The sequence below is a fragment of the Bubalus bubalis genome, chromosome 6 (assembly GCF_019923935.1).
Source record: "Bubalus bubalis isolate 160015118507 breed Murrah chromosome 6, NDDB_SH_1, whole genome shotgun sequence".
NCBI lineage: Eukaryota > Metazoa > Chordata > Mammalia > Artiodactyla > Bovidae > Bubalus > Bubalus bubalis.
In genome coordinates this window covers 119,999,133-120,016,733 of record NC_059162.1, presented here as the reverse complement: position 1 = coordinate 120,016,733, position 17,601 = coordinate 119,999,133, and the positions used below count along the sequence as shown (strand labels likewise).

The window sequence follows — 17,601 nt, the reverse complement described above, 5'->3', positions numbered from 1 at the left end:
AATTGTGCGGTAGTTTGAACATTCTTTGGCATGCCTTTCTTTAGGATTGGAATGAAAACTGACCTTTTCCAGTCCTGTGGCCACTGCTGAGTTTTCCAAATTTGCTGGCATGTTGACTGCAACACTTTAACAGCATCATCTTTTAGGATTTGAAATAGCTCAGGTGGAATTCCAACACCTCCATTAGCTTTGTTTTTAGTGATGCTTCAAGGCCCCTTTGATTTTACACTATAGGATGTCTGGCTCTAGGTGAGTGATCACACCATCGTGGTTATCTGGGTCATGAAGATCTGTTTTGTATAGTTCTTCTGTGTATTCTTGCTACCTCTTCTTAATATCTTCTGCTTCTGTTAGGTCCATACCATTTCTGTCCTTTATTGTGCCCGTCTTTGCATGAAATGTTCCCTTGGTATCTCTAAGTTTTTGAGATCTCTAGTCTTTCCCATTCAACTGTTTTCCTTTATTTCTTTGCATTGATCACTGAGGAAGGCTTTCTCATCTCTCCTTGCTATTCTTTGGAACTCTGCATTCAGATGGATATATCTTTCCTTTTCTCCTTTGCCTTTTACATCTCTTCTTTTCTCAGCTATTTATAAGGCCTCCTCAGACAGCCATCTTGCCTTTTTGCATTTCTTTTTCTTGGGGATGGTCTTGATCACTGCCTCCTGTACAATGTCATGAACCTCTGTCCATAGTTCATCAGGCACTCTGTCTATCAGATCTAATCCCTTGAATCTATTTGTCACTTCCATTGTATAATCGTAAGGGATTTAATTTAGGTCATATCTGAATGGTCAAGTGGTTTTCCCTCCTTTCTTCAATTTAAGTCTGAATTTTGCAATAAGGAGTTCATGATCTGAGCCACAGTCAGCTCCTGGTCTTGTTTTTGCTGACCATGTAGAGCTTCTTCATCTTTGGCTGCAAAGAATATAATCAATATGATTTCTGTATTGGCCATCTGGTGATGTCCATGTGTAGCCTCATTTCTTGTTGGAAGAGAGTGTTTGCTATGATCAGTGCATTCTCTGTGCAAAACTCTGTTAGTCTTTGCCCTGCTGCGTTTTGTACTCCAAGGCCAAACTTGCCTGTTACTCCAGGTATCTCTTGACATCCTACTTTTGCATTCCAGTCCCTTATGATGAAAAGGATATCATTTTGGTCCGTATAGTCAAAGCTATGGTTTTTCTAGTAGTCATGTATGGATGTGAGAGTCTATATGGTCAAAGCTGTGGTTTTTCCAGTAGTCATGTATGGGTGTGAGAGTTGGACCATAAAGAAGGCTGAGCACTGAAGAATTGATGATTTCAAACTATGGTGCTGGAGAAGTCTCTTTAAGTCCTTTGGACAGCAAGAAGATCAAACCATTCAATTCTGAAGGAAATCAACCCTGAATATTCACTGGAAAGACTGATGCTGAAGCTGAAGCTCCAATACTTTGCCCTCCTGATGCGAATAGCTGACTCATTGGAAGAGATCCTGATGCTGGGAAAGATTAAGGTCATGAGGAGAAGGGGGTGACATATGATGAGATGGTTGATGACATCACTGACTTGGACTGTGAGTTTGAGCAAACTCTGGGTGATGGTGAAGGACAGTATGCTGAGGTCCATGGGTTGCAAAGAGCTGGACACGACCGAGTGACTGAATAACAAAATTCTCTCTTCTGGAACGGGATAAATGAAAGCAACTTATGTATCTACTAACATCTGTTTCAATGAAATAATGACTCCTGTGAAATACTTCCCGGAGCTGGAAAGCTCCTGAGAGCAGTGATGATGGGAGGTGCCAGGGGAGGGGGTGCGGGGGCTGTGCAGGGCATTACCAGAGCTCCAGCCTCTGCTCCACCTCACGAAGGAAGCCTCTGTGGAACTCGTAGATGGGGTCGATGTTGGAGAACAGCAAGGTCATCAGGTCTGCAGGCATGGCGTCCGCCTTGACCACCGCGCTCCGGAACCACTGCCGGAAGAGCTCAGGGTGACCCAGGAACCTCACACCTTAGGACGTGCGGCACTGACCGCAGAGCCCCCGCGAGGACGGCTCAGATCAGCGCTACAGCCAACCTCCCGGCTGATCACCCCCGTTTTCACAATATAAGAAAACGGTTCTGGATGAAAAGCTTCCAAGGAATATGTTGCCAGGTTTACAAAGATTGGACCCAGTACTGACCTGACTAGAGATGTTTTAAGGCAAATATATTTAACAGAGTATATATGGCTCAGCTGGTAAAGAATCCGCTTGCAATGCGGAGACAGGTTCGATCCCTCGGTTGGGAAGATCCCTTGGAGAAGGGAACAGGCCAGTATCCTGGCCTGGAGAATTCCATGGACTGAATAGTCCATGGGGTCGCAAAGAGTTGGACACGACTGACTGACTTTCACACTTTGCACACTTCACACTCATAGACATGCATACACAGATTTCATGATGGCCAAGAACAGTTTATCAGGAGGGATTCTGTCTCTGACCTAGATTTAAGAAGTAGTCAGAAAATCAAAGTAACAAAGGATTTAGGTTTCATACCACAGTAATAACTTCTAAATCCTTCAGGTATGTTCGTTCTGTAGCGAGAATCTCCTTTGCTATGAAATATGCCTTGTCCGTGGGCACGCACTGCAAGAAGCGCAGACAGTGTGAGTGAACGTCTGCCGGCCATGTCACCGACGGTCCTAACACGCCATCTCTTCTGCTGACATTAACACTGTTGTGTGATCTTCACATGTAATTCCTGAGTCACTTCTGAGTAAAAATATAAGCCCAGTTTTATCTCCCTCAGATGTTTTTCTCATATTATGTTATTCTTTTTGATAAAATAATTGCTGTTTAAACAGTGGCATACCCTGAAACTAATTATTCATTTTGTGATGAGATTATTGTTCCGATATCACTGCCAGGACTGCAGCTGGTTAACACACAAATATAGGCACACCTCAGAGAGTCTGTGGGTTGGGTTCCAGACCACCACAATGCAGCAAACGTTACAGTTAAGTGGATCAAATAAATGTGCGGGGACAAGTCCACGGCGATGAACCCTCCCGAGCGGGGAGGGCAGGGCTGCACCCCAGAGCGGCCCAGGCCTCGTGGCCACCTGGGCCGGGGGCTGTCTCGCCCCTGCAGGGCCCCACGCCGCCCCGAGCAAGCCAAGGTCTGCGTGACAGCCCCCTCCACGCTTCCCCCCTGGCGCTCGCCCGGCCCTACTCTGTCTCTGCACGCTCACCCTCTGCTCCTCCACCAGGTGGAGGACTTGGGGCTGTCCCTCCCGCGTCAAGCGTGGCAACAGGCACCTGGGACGTGCCAAGTGCAGAGGTTCCTGCCCTTGAGCGGACAGCCTCCCAGGAGGAAACAGGTAGGAAGCAACTCTAGCTACTGAGGAAGTGACCCGTCCAGGCAGCAAAGTGCACAGGACGGGGAGCAGGTGGGGTGGAGGGTGGGCAGTCCGGGCCAGCTCAGAGGTCAAGGGTGGGGGCGGGTACGAGGTGAGAGAAGTGGTCACCGGTAGGAAGGCAGGGTCTTTGGGGCCTATCTGAGCACATGATGGTGTGCTGGCCCCAAGGTGAGTCTGGGGGCTGGGGCTGCTCGGGAGGTGAGCCAGGGTGAGGGGGGGGGGCCCACGCATTCTGGAGGTCTGGGCCCAGGCAGGTGGAGGAGGTGAAAGAGTGCGGGAAGGGTGAGAGTCCAAGGCTGCAGGCAATCAGCTTGGGGATGAAGTGTGGTGGGGTCTGAGGCGTGCTGGGAAAGGGAGGCTGGGGGCCGGGGCTTCTCCCTGGGGCCTGAGACCAGCTCCTCTGCGGGCAGCGAGTCAGGACGAGAAAGCCTGCAGGGAACTGCCCCGTCCAGGAGGGAGCATTGCTGGGAGGTGGAGGTGCCCAGAAACAACCACAGTGTCACTGCCGAGGGCATAGCCGCACAGCAGGCGTCGGCAGTTAGTGACGGGCTGCCAGCGGCAGGTGTCGGCAGTGGCTCGTGGGCGCCAGTCTGGGGAGCCAGGGCCAGCCCCGGATTTCCAGATCAAAGAGCAGCTTCTAGGAAACTCAGCGGGGAGAAAGCAAAACATCGGCTCCTCTGCCAGCCATACCCCAAGGTCAGGGCCCAGGTCAGGGCAGAGGGACGGGCTGAGCATTGTTCCCGCAGAGCCCGAGGTGATCCCGCCAACAGGCAGAGGAGCACCCGTTAGAAAGGGTGCGCCAGCTCCGTTTCAGGCCGTCCCAGCACTGTGGCACCTCACCAGTTTCCGCAGTGAGTGGGAGACGCTGGTAGGGAAGGGGTTTCAGGCAGCAAGCTGGCACTGGGCTCCGGAGGAGGACTGGGCAGCTCCCCACCCCCACCCCAACCCGCGAGCTGGGCAGCCAGACGCTGATGCCAGAGCCCAAGGCCAGGCCGGTGGACGCCAAGGCTCCCAGATCCTGCGTTCCACCGCGGGGCTAGGACCACGGAGGCAGCCCCAGCCCTGCCGAGGGGTCATCAGGGAAACTGGGGCTCCCTGCCTAAAGCTGTGGGCCCCGAGGCCAGGGTGCCCCCGCTTCAGGCCACGGCCTCGCTTGCAAGAGGCATCTCTCCTCGGTCCCCGGCTCTGCCTGCCAACCTCATGCCTGCCCGACACTGAACCTGCAGGCGGGGGACTCACCTTCCACCAAAGGCCCAGCCCTGGGACGCCCCTCCAGGACCACCTCAGCCACCAGCCCCTGCTCCCCTGACCCCTGAGCCTCCTCCCAGCCCCTGCACTGTTAAACTGAAGCCAGTGGTTCGGGGAGCGGCAGGCTGAGGTCTCCGGGATCCAGCCCCACACTCAGAACCGACAGATGCCAGGAACCATGAGAGCAGCGGGGAGGCCCATCGTGGTGCCGAAGCCCCCGGAGGCGAGGGGAGGGTCTCAAGACTGGGGCACCCCCCGCCCCACTCCACTTCCCAGCAGCAAGGCCCCCGGGGGCGCCCACCTTGCGTCTCGGCTCCTCCCGGTCGTCCATCCCGGCTCCAGCAGCGTCACTGAGGACGGGGCCCAGGAGGGGGCTGGGGCCCTGCACGGCTGGGCCCTGGGGGCTCAGGCCCGGCAGGCTCCTCTGGGTGGAAGGAGAAGGCTGAGGACTCTCCACGGAAAGGCCTGGAAGTGAACGGGTGATGGGGGGCGATGAGGAAGAGTGGACCTGAGGGGCAGCACTGCTACCAGGCCCTTCCGGGCACCGCGGGGCAGGCACAGCTCAGTGTGAGCCCGCTGCCCCAGGGAGCCTCCAGGGTGGCCTGGCCTGGGGCTCGGGGTCCCGGGAGACCGGCCGCCACGGAGCAGGGAGGGGACTGCAGGTGGGCGAGGAGGAGGACAGGTGTGCTGAGGCCAATTCACTGACCCTACACCAGAAAGCTCGGTCACTTGGAGTTACCTGCACGGTTTCTACATCCCTGAATTGTTCATTAACAAGGCCTTCAATCTGGCGTTCTAGAATTATACTACAAAAGCAGTGTCTTTCCCTTCTTCAAGTACTGTTTACTCTTGATTACACTGAGGCCAAGTTTTCACCTCGTTCTATTTCATCCAACATTTTGTAATACAAAATTATCTTACCTATTTTAAAAAATCCTGAAAGGTCTATTTATAATGTTTTTCTATGAGAAACTAGTAACTATTAAATGCCAAATTTGACAATTACCTTAAAGCAGAATTTCAGAAAAGATATTTAACTGGAGATTAAAAGCAACTTAAGATATCCTAACAAGTGCAGTGTACAGGAGGTGGGTGTAGAAAGCTCCCACACTGCAGGCCCGCAGCCCGCAGCGCAGCCCTCCTCCCAGCGGCCCGGTTTCACATTGACAAGCTCAGAGCCCTGGGGAGCCGGAGCCGGGACTTCACCCTGGGCTTCCGGGCATGGGCTCCCCAAGCTGGATGGTAGAGCTGACCTCTGGGCTGCTCACACCACATCGATTCAGACACGGACAAATGTTCGCTGACATCGGAAAACCCACTGGACAATGTAGAACAGAAACAGCTAGAACCGGTTTATTAAAATCTGCTTTCATTACACGTTTAAAATCGGCTAAGCCACCTTAAAATAATGTGACTTCCCCACGTCCCCTCCCGCCACGCCAAGCCCACGATGTCACGTCTGCCCAAACACGGCTGCTTCGACCGGAGAAGAGGCTCGCTCCGCAGACGAGCTGTGAGGATCACACGCCAGAGTCCCTTCTGTCCCTCCTTAGCCTGGAGCCACATGATGAGACACCGTGACCCACTGAAAATTCAGAAAAGAGCATGCAAGCGGAGGCTCGAGAAGGAGGGGGCGCATGAACGCTGACGGCTGAGTCACGTCCTCATTCGGCAGAAACCAACAAGACGCCGTGAAGCAGCCGCTCCTCAATCAAAAGGAAAGAAAATGTGTGCAGTCTGCTCGCAAGGTGCGTGCTGCTTCTCCCCAGGCCTGCCGTTCCCGGACTGAGGGCGACGCTCATGCTCACTGGTCCTGAGAGCAGGTCCACGGGGCGACCCAGCACCCTCCCGCCCCACGCAGCCTCCTCCACGAGGTCACCCACAGCAAGCTCGTAGTGCAGTTTCCCAGAAGGTCTCGCACAAAGGCTTTAAACGGCAGCAGGTGACAGGCGAGGAGCTGGTGGTGGCACTGGCGCCTCCTACAGGCAGGCCGGGGCGCGACGGGCGGGCGCGCTAGCTCGCGGCGGGCCGCTCGTTTGGATGCCACTGTTTGGCTTCTGGGGGTGCTTAGAGCCACCATCTGGTATTGTCACTGTGGGCACAGCTGCCCTTCTATCTGTGGGCTCCACATCTGAGGGTTCAATCGGCGAGGACTGAATTTATTCAGGGGAAAACGTTCCAGAAAGCCCTGGAAAGCAGCACGTGAATGTACACTGTTACGCCTGCGCAGCTGGGGCTGTGCCCACGGAGAGAGGGCTCCGTGTCCGGGCGCGCGGGTGGGCCAGGTGCGGGCGCCACGCCGTTTCTCGGAAGGGCGCTTCCCGCGGGGGGCGTGCTCTCTCGGGCCCTGGAGCCAGCCGTGTGACTGCCGGGCAACGGCTGCGCTTGCCACTCTGCAAACCACGCCCGCGCGTCCTCTAGCGACCAGGCTAACGGGCACCGCAGCCTGGCGCTGGGCATGTATTCTCAATCTGTCGGCCACGGTGAGACGCTGCAGTCACACCCACATGTTTTATCAACTCAGGTGCCAGGAGATGAGGTGGATGCATCTGTGGGCAGCTGCCCTCAGGCACGTGGCAGGAAGCGTGTAACCACCCACACTGGAAGCTGTGCAGCGTGCAGGCCACCGTGCCTGCCGTGGAGTCCCCGTGCGGGGCCGTGGCTCTGCCAGCCAGTCCCAGGAGGGCCTGGCGTGTGTGAGTACTGCTCTGGACCCTGTGATGACATGACAGGCACTGACCGTACAAAGTCCTGTCCACGCAGACGACCTGCATTAGTACACAGGCTAACAGGCAGACGGGCGGCTCAAGCATTTTTAAGGTGCCAAATGTTGCGTTTTAGGTTCCACAGAGTATGTGTGGCCCTAACTGGCGTGGTAAAGAACCTCACACATCTGCTAACACCGACCCGTGTGCAAGGTCGTCTACTGGCCGGGGCAGCGCAGCTGAGTGGCAGGAGTCCTGCTCCAGGACCAACGCTCACACACGGGGTGCGCTCCTGTTCCCCCGTGGCCTCGGGGACCTCCAGATCCTCAGACGGGCCATGTCTGCAAATGGCATGTTGTGACAGGGTCCAAAAGCAAATGATTGGAGCGGGCAGACAGCTGCTGTCCACCCAGAGGTCATGGCAGGCTCTGCTCTCCAAGCTGCAGGGCCAAGGCCTGAGTGTCTTCAGAAAAACCACTGAAAATGTAAAACTTTCATGTGAAGCAGTCAGCAGGGAGCCACTCTGGAAGAGAGCTTTCTCTGTGGGCTCTGTTTCCGATCGCTCCTAAGAATCCTCTCGCAGTGTCGACGCCGTCGGGAGAGGCGCAGTCGTCTGCCCCTGCGACCTTGTCCTGACCGCCTGACAGGTGACAAAAGACACACCTCACATTTAGACGGGAAGCTCGGCTACTTTCACTTCATACCTTTAAATGCTGTCCTTCAAAACCCAGTAATAAAATTATCTTGACACCTTGTGCCTAATAGTGGAACAGGAGTCGGCTCCAGTTTGGAAAAGTCAAGGTTGAGTCTGAAGGTTAAGATGCTGCAGGGTCCAAGCCGCAGGAGCGCCTCGGTGGCTGGAAGGGCTACCACTCGTCCCGGAGAGCAGGGCAGTGCCGATCTCCCGACGGTCCAGGGAAACAGGGCCCTGGGAGCTGGCGGAAGCCTGGCCTGGCTCCACGTCTGGCCCAGGGTTTTCTGAGTCACTTTCATGCAAAATGCGGCTCATGAAGTAAAAGCTGCTCTGAGGGGTCCAAACGCCACTCCCCTTCCTCCTGCTCTGAGTCCATCCTTCTCCCGAGGCTGACACCGCAGTCCGCCCATGGCCCCGATACTCAGGGGTGACGTCTATGCGCACGGCGTGTCCGGGGGCGTCACCCGGAGTCTCCTTCTAAGTAAATACGGCTCTTTCCTTGTTGAGGGAAGCAAGCACCCCAACCTACAGCTCAGTCCCACTCTGGGCCGACTGTCTGGCCAACGCCTGCTAGGTGTGGGGTCTTCTCTGCGGGACACTCCTGCTGGCCCAGGGAGCAGGCTCTAATAAATGACACCTTCTGTCTAAAGCTTGAGACGCTGTGACTTAACGAGCCTCTGAACCACTGGAGCACCGGACGCAAGGTCCCGTACAGTAGGCGGTCTGCAGGGACGTCGTTGGGAGGGAGATGCGGCCCGAGTGGACGCTCCTGGAGAGTGACCGCTCACGCTGGGGACTGACCAGGCTAACCCCTGGGAGCGCCGGCACGGAGGCACCAGTCAGGGACGGGGCTGGAGTCACAGGAGGGACCCACGCCCCCGTGACCCACTGTCCTCTCCTCTGAGGGCCGTGATCGCCCGCCGCAGGCTCCCAGGGAGCGTGGGCCAACAGGGGCCGGTCCAGAGCTGCCAGGCGCCCCCCACCCCCACCACACTGGGTGCCAGGTGTCCCCAGACCCCGGAGAGGAGGCGCCCCTCCCCAAGGCCTGCGCTGCCGGGCACTCTTCTCAGCCAGCCCCCGGGAGCAGCTGCCCGGGACACCGGGGGCTGGAGAGGCGGGCGGCTCCTGGAGGCGCAGAGAGCGCTTGGCGGCCAAGGGGGGCCCAGAATCTGAGCAGCTGCCTCACTTCAGCCCAAGGATTGTATTGGGTGAGGGGGCGTCTAGCTGACTGCAGGGAGGCAATAACGGCCTCATTTTCAGAAGACACCAGCAGCACGTGTTCTATGCCTGAGGACCACGTGGCTCCTCCCCACCGTGGGGGCTCGTGCGGGCCCACAGGGGCAGACCTCAGGCTCCCTGCACCCCCCTTATGTGCTGACCACAGGGCCACGGCAGGCCCGAGCGGGGCTGCTCAGGAAGGCAAGAGGCTCCCCGCTGGCCTCCTGTGGGAATCGTCCCTCACGGCCACAGTGAGACGGTCCGAGGCCAGCGTGGGGCTGGCTGTCTGCAGTCACAGACGGACAGACGTCGGTGGGACCAGAGGCGGCATGGGCTGTCTCAGGGGTGGGCTCGGCACACGAGATGACCTTCAGTGCGTGTAAATCAAAACCACAGGCGAGCAGAGAACAGGAAGCTAAAAGGCACTAAACGCTGTAGCAAGCGCTCCCGTATTTTATTGAGGAAACAAAAGGCTTCTGGGTCAGTACAAAGCTGCAAGTGCATGAATGGCAATTTCAGTGGGAAACATACTTTCAAGAACCACAAGCCAGGAAACATCAACATGTCTTTAAAGAATAAGCAAGTTCAGATTCACAGGAAAACGCCAGCCCTTTCCTCCTCACTCCTGGGGACGTAGACGCGTTCGTGCAAAAGGCGGCACCAGGGGATGAGGCTGGCAGGCACGAGCTCTGGCCTGGGGTGAGGCTGGCACGGCCCTGCGCGCCCCCACAGCCTTAAGAACAGATGTGAGAATGCCCATGTCGGGCGCCGCCAGGGCCAGGCCGTGTCCCTCCCCGTTCTAAGGTGGGTTTGGTGACTCTGTGAACTGGGTGGGCCCTGCAGATGCAGACCTGGTGTCCACGTCACACACCGCGGGGTCACGGCCTGTGTGCACAGAGGATCAACTGCCGCCCGCCGGGCGCTCAGCCACCCGTGCGGTGTTGGGAGACGTGTCTGCGCTGGAAACTGCCGCGACTTGGCCAAGATGACCGCGGGGACAGCGAAGGGCTTTCACAGCAGGCTGTCCACACGGCTTTTACTGCCCACACCTCGATCATTACCAACCACAGCCTTAGAAACACGGGTTACCTGGGAGAAGGGCTGCGGGGATCCTCGTGACACGAGAAGGCACAGGGATGCACGGCGCCTGCGTCTGCGCGGCCGGCCTGGCCAGCGTGAGAACTGAGGGAAGGGAGCGTCCCCGGAAGCCGAGGCAGGGCCGCGCTCCCGGCAGGAGTGCGCAGGCAAAGCACCGACACGGCAGCAGAGGCTGCCGGACGGTGCCCACACCTGCAGAGACGCCTGGGCAGCTCCTCACGGCACTGCCAACAGGCCCCTGCCCACGGCGCGGACTCGACTTTCAGAAGAAAGCTGACCTGTAAACACGGCTGTCCCACCAGGTGCAGCCGGAAAGGAGCACAGATCTCAGCCACGTCCTCAGGGTCGGGGGCGCGGCCACCTCACCTGTCCACACACACGCCCGGCCGGGCCTCAGGGCCGCGTCGGGGGTGGGCTAGGTCAGAACCGGAGCAGCTGTGTTCAGCACGCGCCTGGCCCGAGGGAGGAGCTGGCGTTCATACAAAAGGCGGAGCCCCCACGGCTCAGCGAGGCCCCGGGCGCCGGGTCTCCACAGGGAGCAGGTGCCCGTCAGCCTTGGCTGCTGCACCTGGTTCTGCCTTCCCTGAACGGATTACAGAGCACCCCCAAGGCAGGCGGAGAGGACACGGCCCCGTCTCCATCGCAGGCTAACCCACGGCCTCCCCCAGGCAGAGCGGCCCCGGGGTCAGAGTCACGAAGGTGACTCCCCGGGCACCAGGCACCCTGGGCCCTAAGGCCGCGGCACCCCTGCCCCAGGACCTGGGTCTCAGGGGGCTCCCTCAGGGTCTCGCGCAGTCAGATCAGACAAAACCACGACCTAATTAGTCCTGGGCAGCATCTCAACTTGCAAAGCAGCGACAGGCGTAAGGCACGTGTCCACTAAAGGCCAATGCGAACCCGAACCAGCACCACTCGAAATGCACGGTTGGGCCGCATGAGAGCGAAGGCTGCGAAGACGGGCTGGTCCCCGGGGCTGGCTGCGGACACCCCACCTGGCTGCGCAGCCTTCAGCTCCGTAACAAGCGCACCTTTTAATTTCTTGGCGTTTAAAACAGAACAGAGAACCGGGGGATAAAAAATACGCAGCCGTGACCACAAAATCACTTCCTATGCCAAAGCCGACCACCTGAGCCCTCGCCCCCAGAGCAGGCAGGGGTCGCCCCAGAAGGGAGCCCGGGAGTGCTCAGGGCAGGTTCTCATCAATTCGCTCTCCGGCAATCAAATTCTTCACGTTATTCTGCAAATCGAAAATGACTCTGTCTGCCCTGGCCTGCGCAAAGGGGCTACTGAAGAACAGGCTCACGTCTAGGGGGACCGCGGCCTCGGAGCCCCACGAGTCTGTGTCCGAGCTGCTCGAGTCCTCAGCTGCTGTGGGCGGGTAGCTCAGCTGCTCTAACTGGTCCACGATGTCTGAGAACTGGAAGGCCGAGCTGGCCTCGGAGCGCACGGAGCAGGCGGGGAAGTTGGCCATGGAGCTGCCCCCGGACGGCGGGGCAGAGCCGGGCATGTGTGCGGACAGGCTGCTGGGCAGGGGCGCGTTGCTCAGTGAGCTGGCCTCGGACTGGTTGTTCCGGAGCGAGCTGGTGTCAGATGGGCTCAGTAGGCGCTGCATCAGGCTGGCCTGCGCCTTCACCTCCAGCAGCTCCGAGGTGTCCAAGGGGTGCGCGTCACCGAGGCTGCCCTCCTCAAACTCAAAGCCGCACCCCCCGTCCCTGGGGGCCACCTCCGGGGAAGACCCCTCGGGGCTGGACAGGCCAGAGCCTGGGCTGAGGCCGCCATAGGGGAAGGAGAAAGCCTCCGAGCCCCCGGCAAAGAAGGAGATGTCTGCAGGGTCGTCGTCTATGAATTCCTCGGACACCTGCAGCGGGGCGCTTGTCAATGTGAAAACCGGGCCCCCTCCATGGCCCGGTGGGCTGCACAGGTGCCCCACCCTGGAGGAGGAGCCCCCGGTCAGGGGTCCCTCCCTGCGGTCACCATGCCCTGCAGCCGGGCGCCCCCTGCCCGCGCCCCCTGAATCTGGGCCTGAGGTGGGGCAGCTCAGCCCCTCAGGACTCCGGGGGCCACAGCTCTTCGCGCCCCAACCGAAGCTGACACCTTGGTGAGGCTGGAGCGCAGGCAGCCAGGGGGGCTGGGCCGTGGCCATGGAGCTCCTCTCTGCAGCCAGCCGCCGGGCGCCGGGCGCGGGGGGCCCCGTCTCGGAGCTGCCGCCACCAATCTGGAAATTGCGTGGGCCTGGAGGAGCTGGAGGGGACGTGGGGGCCGAGCAGAAGGAGGCAGTTGTGGGCGATGGCGTCACAGGACTCCTCACACCCTCGGAGAATGAGATGCTCTGGGGCAGAATGAGAAGAAAGAAGGAGTGTGAGACGGCAGGTCACGCTGGAGAGTTGCGCAGCTGGCGGGCCCGGACGGCGCACACGCGCTCCTCTCACGGCCGCTGCAGTGGTGGCCGCCACACCGCCCTACGGATAACGGAGCCGCAGCTCTGCGGACGCAGGCGCCGGCTGAAGTTGGCTCTGGCCTGCCTGTTTGCGGTCCCTGTGCCTCCACTGTTCTCCACGAGCTCGGTACCACACGGCTTCTGTCACCCAAGTCCCGAGCCTCCGTGGCACCTGGGTCACCCTGAAGTCCCCTGGGGCGTCTCTGGACACTGGCGTCCCCTGGGCGTGGCTGCAGATGGGCTGAGCCACCCCTCAGCTAGCAAGGTGCCCCCGACCCGCCAGGGCTGCTGGGGGATGAGACGCGTGGGTGCATCCAAAGGTAAGTTCTTTTAATTTCAAAGATTTAACAAGGAATTCCTAAATAGAAAACATACCCAGAAGAGTTAAAGAATGCTTTTATTTAAAAACCCAATTAAAAGCATTTGGGACACAGAAGTGTTACTATATGAGGTACAACTGTAGCTCTGTAAACTCTATTAGCGTATAAATGATAAATTTGCAATAAAAATGAACACTGTGCAGCAATAAAAATTATAAATATCAAACTGTACAGCTGCACACAGAATTATGAAAAAATATCACATGAAAAGAGCAGCAGCCTACATAAAAATAGGCTCGCATGTGGCAGTCAACACGCAGATGTGAAGGCAGGGACAGACGCCCGCGAAGCTGACCGACACACGGAGCGGGCGGCTCCCGGCCCGCGTCTGGCAGCACGGCCACACGTCTCCTGTGCAGCGTGTGGGGCCTGTGTGTGCCTGGTGTAGCAGCCGTGGTCGCGCTGAGCACTTGGTGCACACACCTGCTCCTTGCCTTTTACCTTTAACGTAACAGCAAAATGCCCACTGCGTGGACACAGCCTCGCTGAGCACATCACCGCCCGCCCCCCGCTGGCACATCATCACTTCTCACTGCTATACAAGTTGTGTTTCTCAGCTGTTTTCCTGACAACAAAAAAGCACCGTGCCCACTGTGGAAAACCAAGTCAAATGAGAAGCACAAGAAGATGAACAGTGCCTGGGGCCCGGCTGCCGGGGGACAACGCTCGTGGCTGCGAGGTTCAGTCCCGTGAGCACCCAGTTGTCTTTTTAACAGGAAGAGGGTTCTCCACGGGCCACTGTGCAAACGGCCAGTGTCACTGCTAATGCTTCCTGAACGTGTCCTGCTCGGGCTCCACTCTTCTGAAACGAGACTCTTAGTGGCTCTTGAGTCACCCGACAGGCGGCCACACCCAGACCGGCCCGGACGGCGGTCGCCGGGGCCTCCAGGATCACAAGCAGCACCGTGACACGTGTGTGCCCACAGAGCTTCCTCTTCACTCAGGACTCCTTTCTGCAAACAGGGTCCCAGGACTGGAATTCCCACGTAAATGATGAGACTAACTTTAGGACTCCTGCTGCAACCACGCCAGGCTATTCCCTAAAGGGGACCGGAGACTACGTCGGGCGCGTTTACGCAGAAGCACTCACCTGCCGCGGCAAGTCCACCTTGAGGGCACGGAGAGACATGTGGGTCTTGCTGTGTCTCCTGCGAGCAGAGGACAGGCCGTGAGCCCACGTGCTGCTTGCCTGACCCCACTGCTTTTTATTTCATCTTCAGTGCATTTTGATAAGAATCCCATCATCAGAGGAGCTCCTGGAGCTCAGAGCATCAGGGTGCCGACCCCGTTTCGTAAGGAAGGACTCACATAAAACGTGGCCAAGGGTTTTTGTAACACGCCCAGAGGCATCTAACTAGAAATGGCAGGATGACAGAAAACAAGACTGCAAACAAAAATACACGCCAGAAGAGGTGGCATTAAGGAAGAGTTTCACTCACAGAAACAGTTTCAGATCCAAAGTTTAATACTGTGAAGCCCATGCTCTGTAAAAGCACCATGTCTACGTGGAGCGAGGCAAACTGGGAGCAAAAGTGTCCCTGCATCTGAACAACTTAGACAACAGTGAAACGCAGACCATCGCCATTAAATGAAACAGAAGAAACAGAACTCAAGTGTCAAGACAGACATTCACATAGCTGCAGTGCCTTTTATTCAGGCAAAGGCTAAGATACTTCAAATGCTGATTTAAATGCCCACACTCTGCATCATGAAGATGAGACAATTTACCTTTCATACGGAACCCTCTTCATCCCACCGTCTTTGACATAATCAGCAAGTTGTTTCTGAGTTCTTCCACTGAGAATAAAATTCAGATTTTACAGGAAAGAATAAACGGGTAATACACAGCACTAATTTTTCACAGAAGCAAAGGAAAAGGAAGACTTGCCCCGCCTCTGTCTTAAGTTTATACAAGCATTTAAAAAGTATGCTTTGCATTAATAAGCATAACCAATGTTCCACACAGTCGTTGGCAGGCCTCTTTCCCCAGGGCTCTGTTTGCCGAGCTTCCCCAGCGGTCCTGTGGCTGCAGCCGGGCCACCCTCACCCTGACTGGACGTTTGGGTTCTCGGCGCCACAAGGCCAAGAGCTGCCTGGTGCGGCCGCTCACCTGTATCTGAAGGACGAGCCTCTGCTGAAGAGCATAGCTTTAGCTTTCGGCTTCGGCTGATCTAAGAGTCTGAAGAAGGTGTGATGCTCCACACAGATCTTCCAGAAGTTCTTACATTCATCTCTGCTACCCAACACAAACTCCAAGGTGTCCTGGTAGGGCCCCTACGAGTGAAAAGGCAAGGGCTCAAGTGGCCGCAGCAGGAAGAAAATTTAGGAACGCCGCAGGCTACTCCAAAGTTAAAAACCAGGGAGCTTTTCTTTCTGAAAGTTGTATATAGACTTCTGGTTCCATTTATAGTTGAGAGGAGAAAAATACAGTGCTATATTTCTTTTGCAGAAATATCAGAGAAGTGCGGTCATCTAAATCACAAGGGCTAACATCTTGAAGTTTCTCTTTGAAACCTTTTCCCACGTTCGAGGGAACCAGGCGTCTTTGTGCTGCTGGCACGTTCCCCTGTCGTGGCCCACTCCCTTCCCTGTGGGCTTCTGAGGGCGTCTGGATGAGCAGGACACAGAGGTTTCCAGGCTCACAGACATCGCCATGCAGAAGCTCCTGCCACGCCTCTCATGGTTACTGCTTAGGATAGATTCCTAGGAATGTCACACTGAACTCAAAAACAATGCACGTTTTTGGACACTGTGATCTTTATTACCAAATTACCTTCCAAAAGAGTATAATATCAACACTTTATCTCCTATATTTAATCCTAAAAATCTTAAGTGCTTAGGAATCGATATAAAACATAACCTTGCCAGGTGTAGAAATAGACACAGTTCAGAATTTTGCACTAATTCTCTTATTTCCCTGTCTCTGTGGAATAACTGCCAAAAACTTTTTTTTTAACTTGTAGAGGAAAAAAACTAGCCTTTTACTTGCATTTTATACATGTTTTTGGCATTCTTTACACTTCTCTTTCATTCTTAGAAGAAATATTTGAATAACAAACAATTAAGCCATCTGTCCACACTTTCTGCACAAAATAAACAACTTGCAAGTCGGGTGACCCTGGCTGGACAAAGGCCCTGCTAACCCAGCGCCTCTGAGAAGCTTAGGGGCGGCCCCTCCTGGGACTGGCCCTGGCTCTCGGCTCGGCGTAAGGCTGAGCTGCAGCCCCCAGGCCCTCTCCCACAGCGGCTGGCTGATCATCTCCCAGCTTCCTGCCACAGTGGACGTGCAACACCGTGAACATCTTAGAATCACCTCAAGTATTGGATTTTTCCTCCCATCAGATTGTACAGACATTTACGTTTGTCCCTTTTTACTAATTTCAGTAAATTTATATTTAATTATTAACTTATGGACTCACAAAAGGAACATTTATTTTCTGAAAGTCAAGGCTTCCTCAGAAGCATAGAAGGCTCAATTTCTGAGTCAAAGACACAGAATACTGGCAACACCCTCCGTTCCTGCTGGACAGAAGCCCCAGCACTGATTGGTTGCGGGGCTCCGGACCACAGCTGAACACTCTGTGCTTCAGCTTTGTCACCCAAAAGAGTAGCTGCAGTGAAGCTACGGTTCTCAGCAGCCCGGGAGCCCGTCAGCCGTGGATGCTCTCAGGCCACTCGGCCACTCCGGCGGCCAGCACCCCCTGACGCGGGCCCCCTGGGCAGGTCCCCCCAGAGCCCATCCCCAGCCACCCATCCCGCTCTTACATTCTTGTGTGCGTTGTGCTGAAACGATATACCAGTAATTAACAACTGAGCAGAGGGCACACCCCTAACTTCAGGAGCTCTCCTGATGACACTCACATGGACCTCCGGGTGGAGTTTGATGAGGAACCTTTTCCTCTTGAAGCTGAGCTTTCGGAGCCTGGACCAGTTGAAAGTGTTGATTCTGGTGCTGCTCTAAAATCCAAGAGACAGACGCTGAGTAACGACACACGTGTAATCCAGACACGCACACACGCTTTCTCATGAAACAGAGGTTTGAGTTGCAGCCTTGCTAGAACGTGCAGCGTTATACTCAGAAGCAAATTATATTTAGAACTCATTATACAGTTGTTTCATTCAGAACGACTCAACTAAAATGTCAGTACTAAACATACTAATCTGTTGTAGGAAGGAGCACTTTGCTGCTCTGATACAGCTTTGATACAAGCTTTTTTTTTGTCAGTGTTAACAGTGAACGTTTGGCAGCCATCCCAGCAAGGACAGCGCTCGGGAGGGGCTTGGGGGTGGCTGGGCAGGGAGGGAGCAGAGCTGTTTCTCAGCGAAGGAAAGAGAGGAGGATGGAGTGATCCCAGGGGTGCTGGACAGACCCTGAGTCGGGGTTGAACTCTGGACTTCCCAGACAGAGCGAGCGCTGGGGCCCGGACCCGGCTTCTAAA

At 56.2% G+C, this 17,601-nt stretch overlaps 1 protein-coding gene across 5 annotated transcripts in view; it reads right to left on the bottom strand.

Annotated features, from left to right (window-relative positions):
* Window positions 1-17,601, bottom strand: part of FARP2 (FERM, ARH/RhoGEF and pleckstrin domain protein 2) — a 101,371-nt gene that overhangs the window by 14,698 nt on the left and 69,072 nt on the right. For all 5 annotated transcript variants that reach the window (XM_045166205.1, XM_045166204.1, XM_045166208.1 and 2 more), the window contains 8 exons: window positions 17,024-17,119; window positions 15,273-15,436; window positions 14,891-14,959; window positions 14,253-14,310; window positions 12,440-12,674; window positions 4,932-5,095; window positions 2,521-2,610; window positions 1,823-1,956 (listed from right to left, as the gene is read on the bottom strand). In XM_045166205.1, coding sequence (XP_045022140.1) covers window positions 1,823-1,956; window positions 2,521-2,610; window positions 4,932-5,095; window positions 12,440-12,674; window positions 14,253-14,310; window positions 14,891-14,959; window positions 15,273-15,436; window positions 17,024-17,119 — 1,010 coding nt within the window. The remainder of the gene's footprint in view (window positions 1-1,822; window positions 1,957-2,520; window positions 2,611-4,931; window positions 5,096-12,439; window positions 12,675-14,252; window positions 14,311-14,890; window positions 14,960-15,272; window positions 15,437-17,023; window positions 17,120-17,601) is intronic.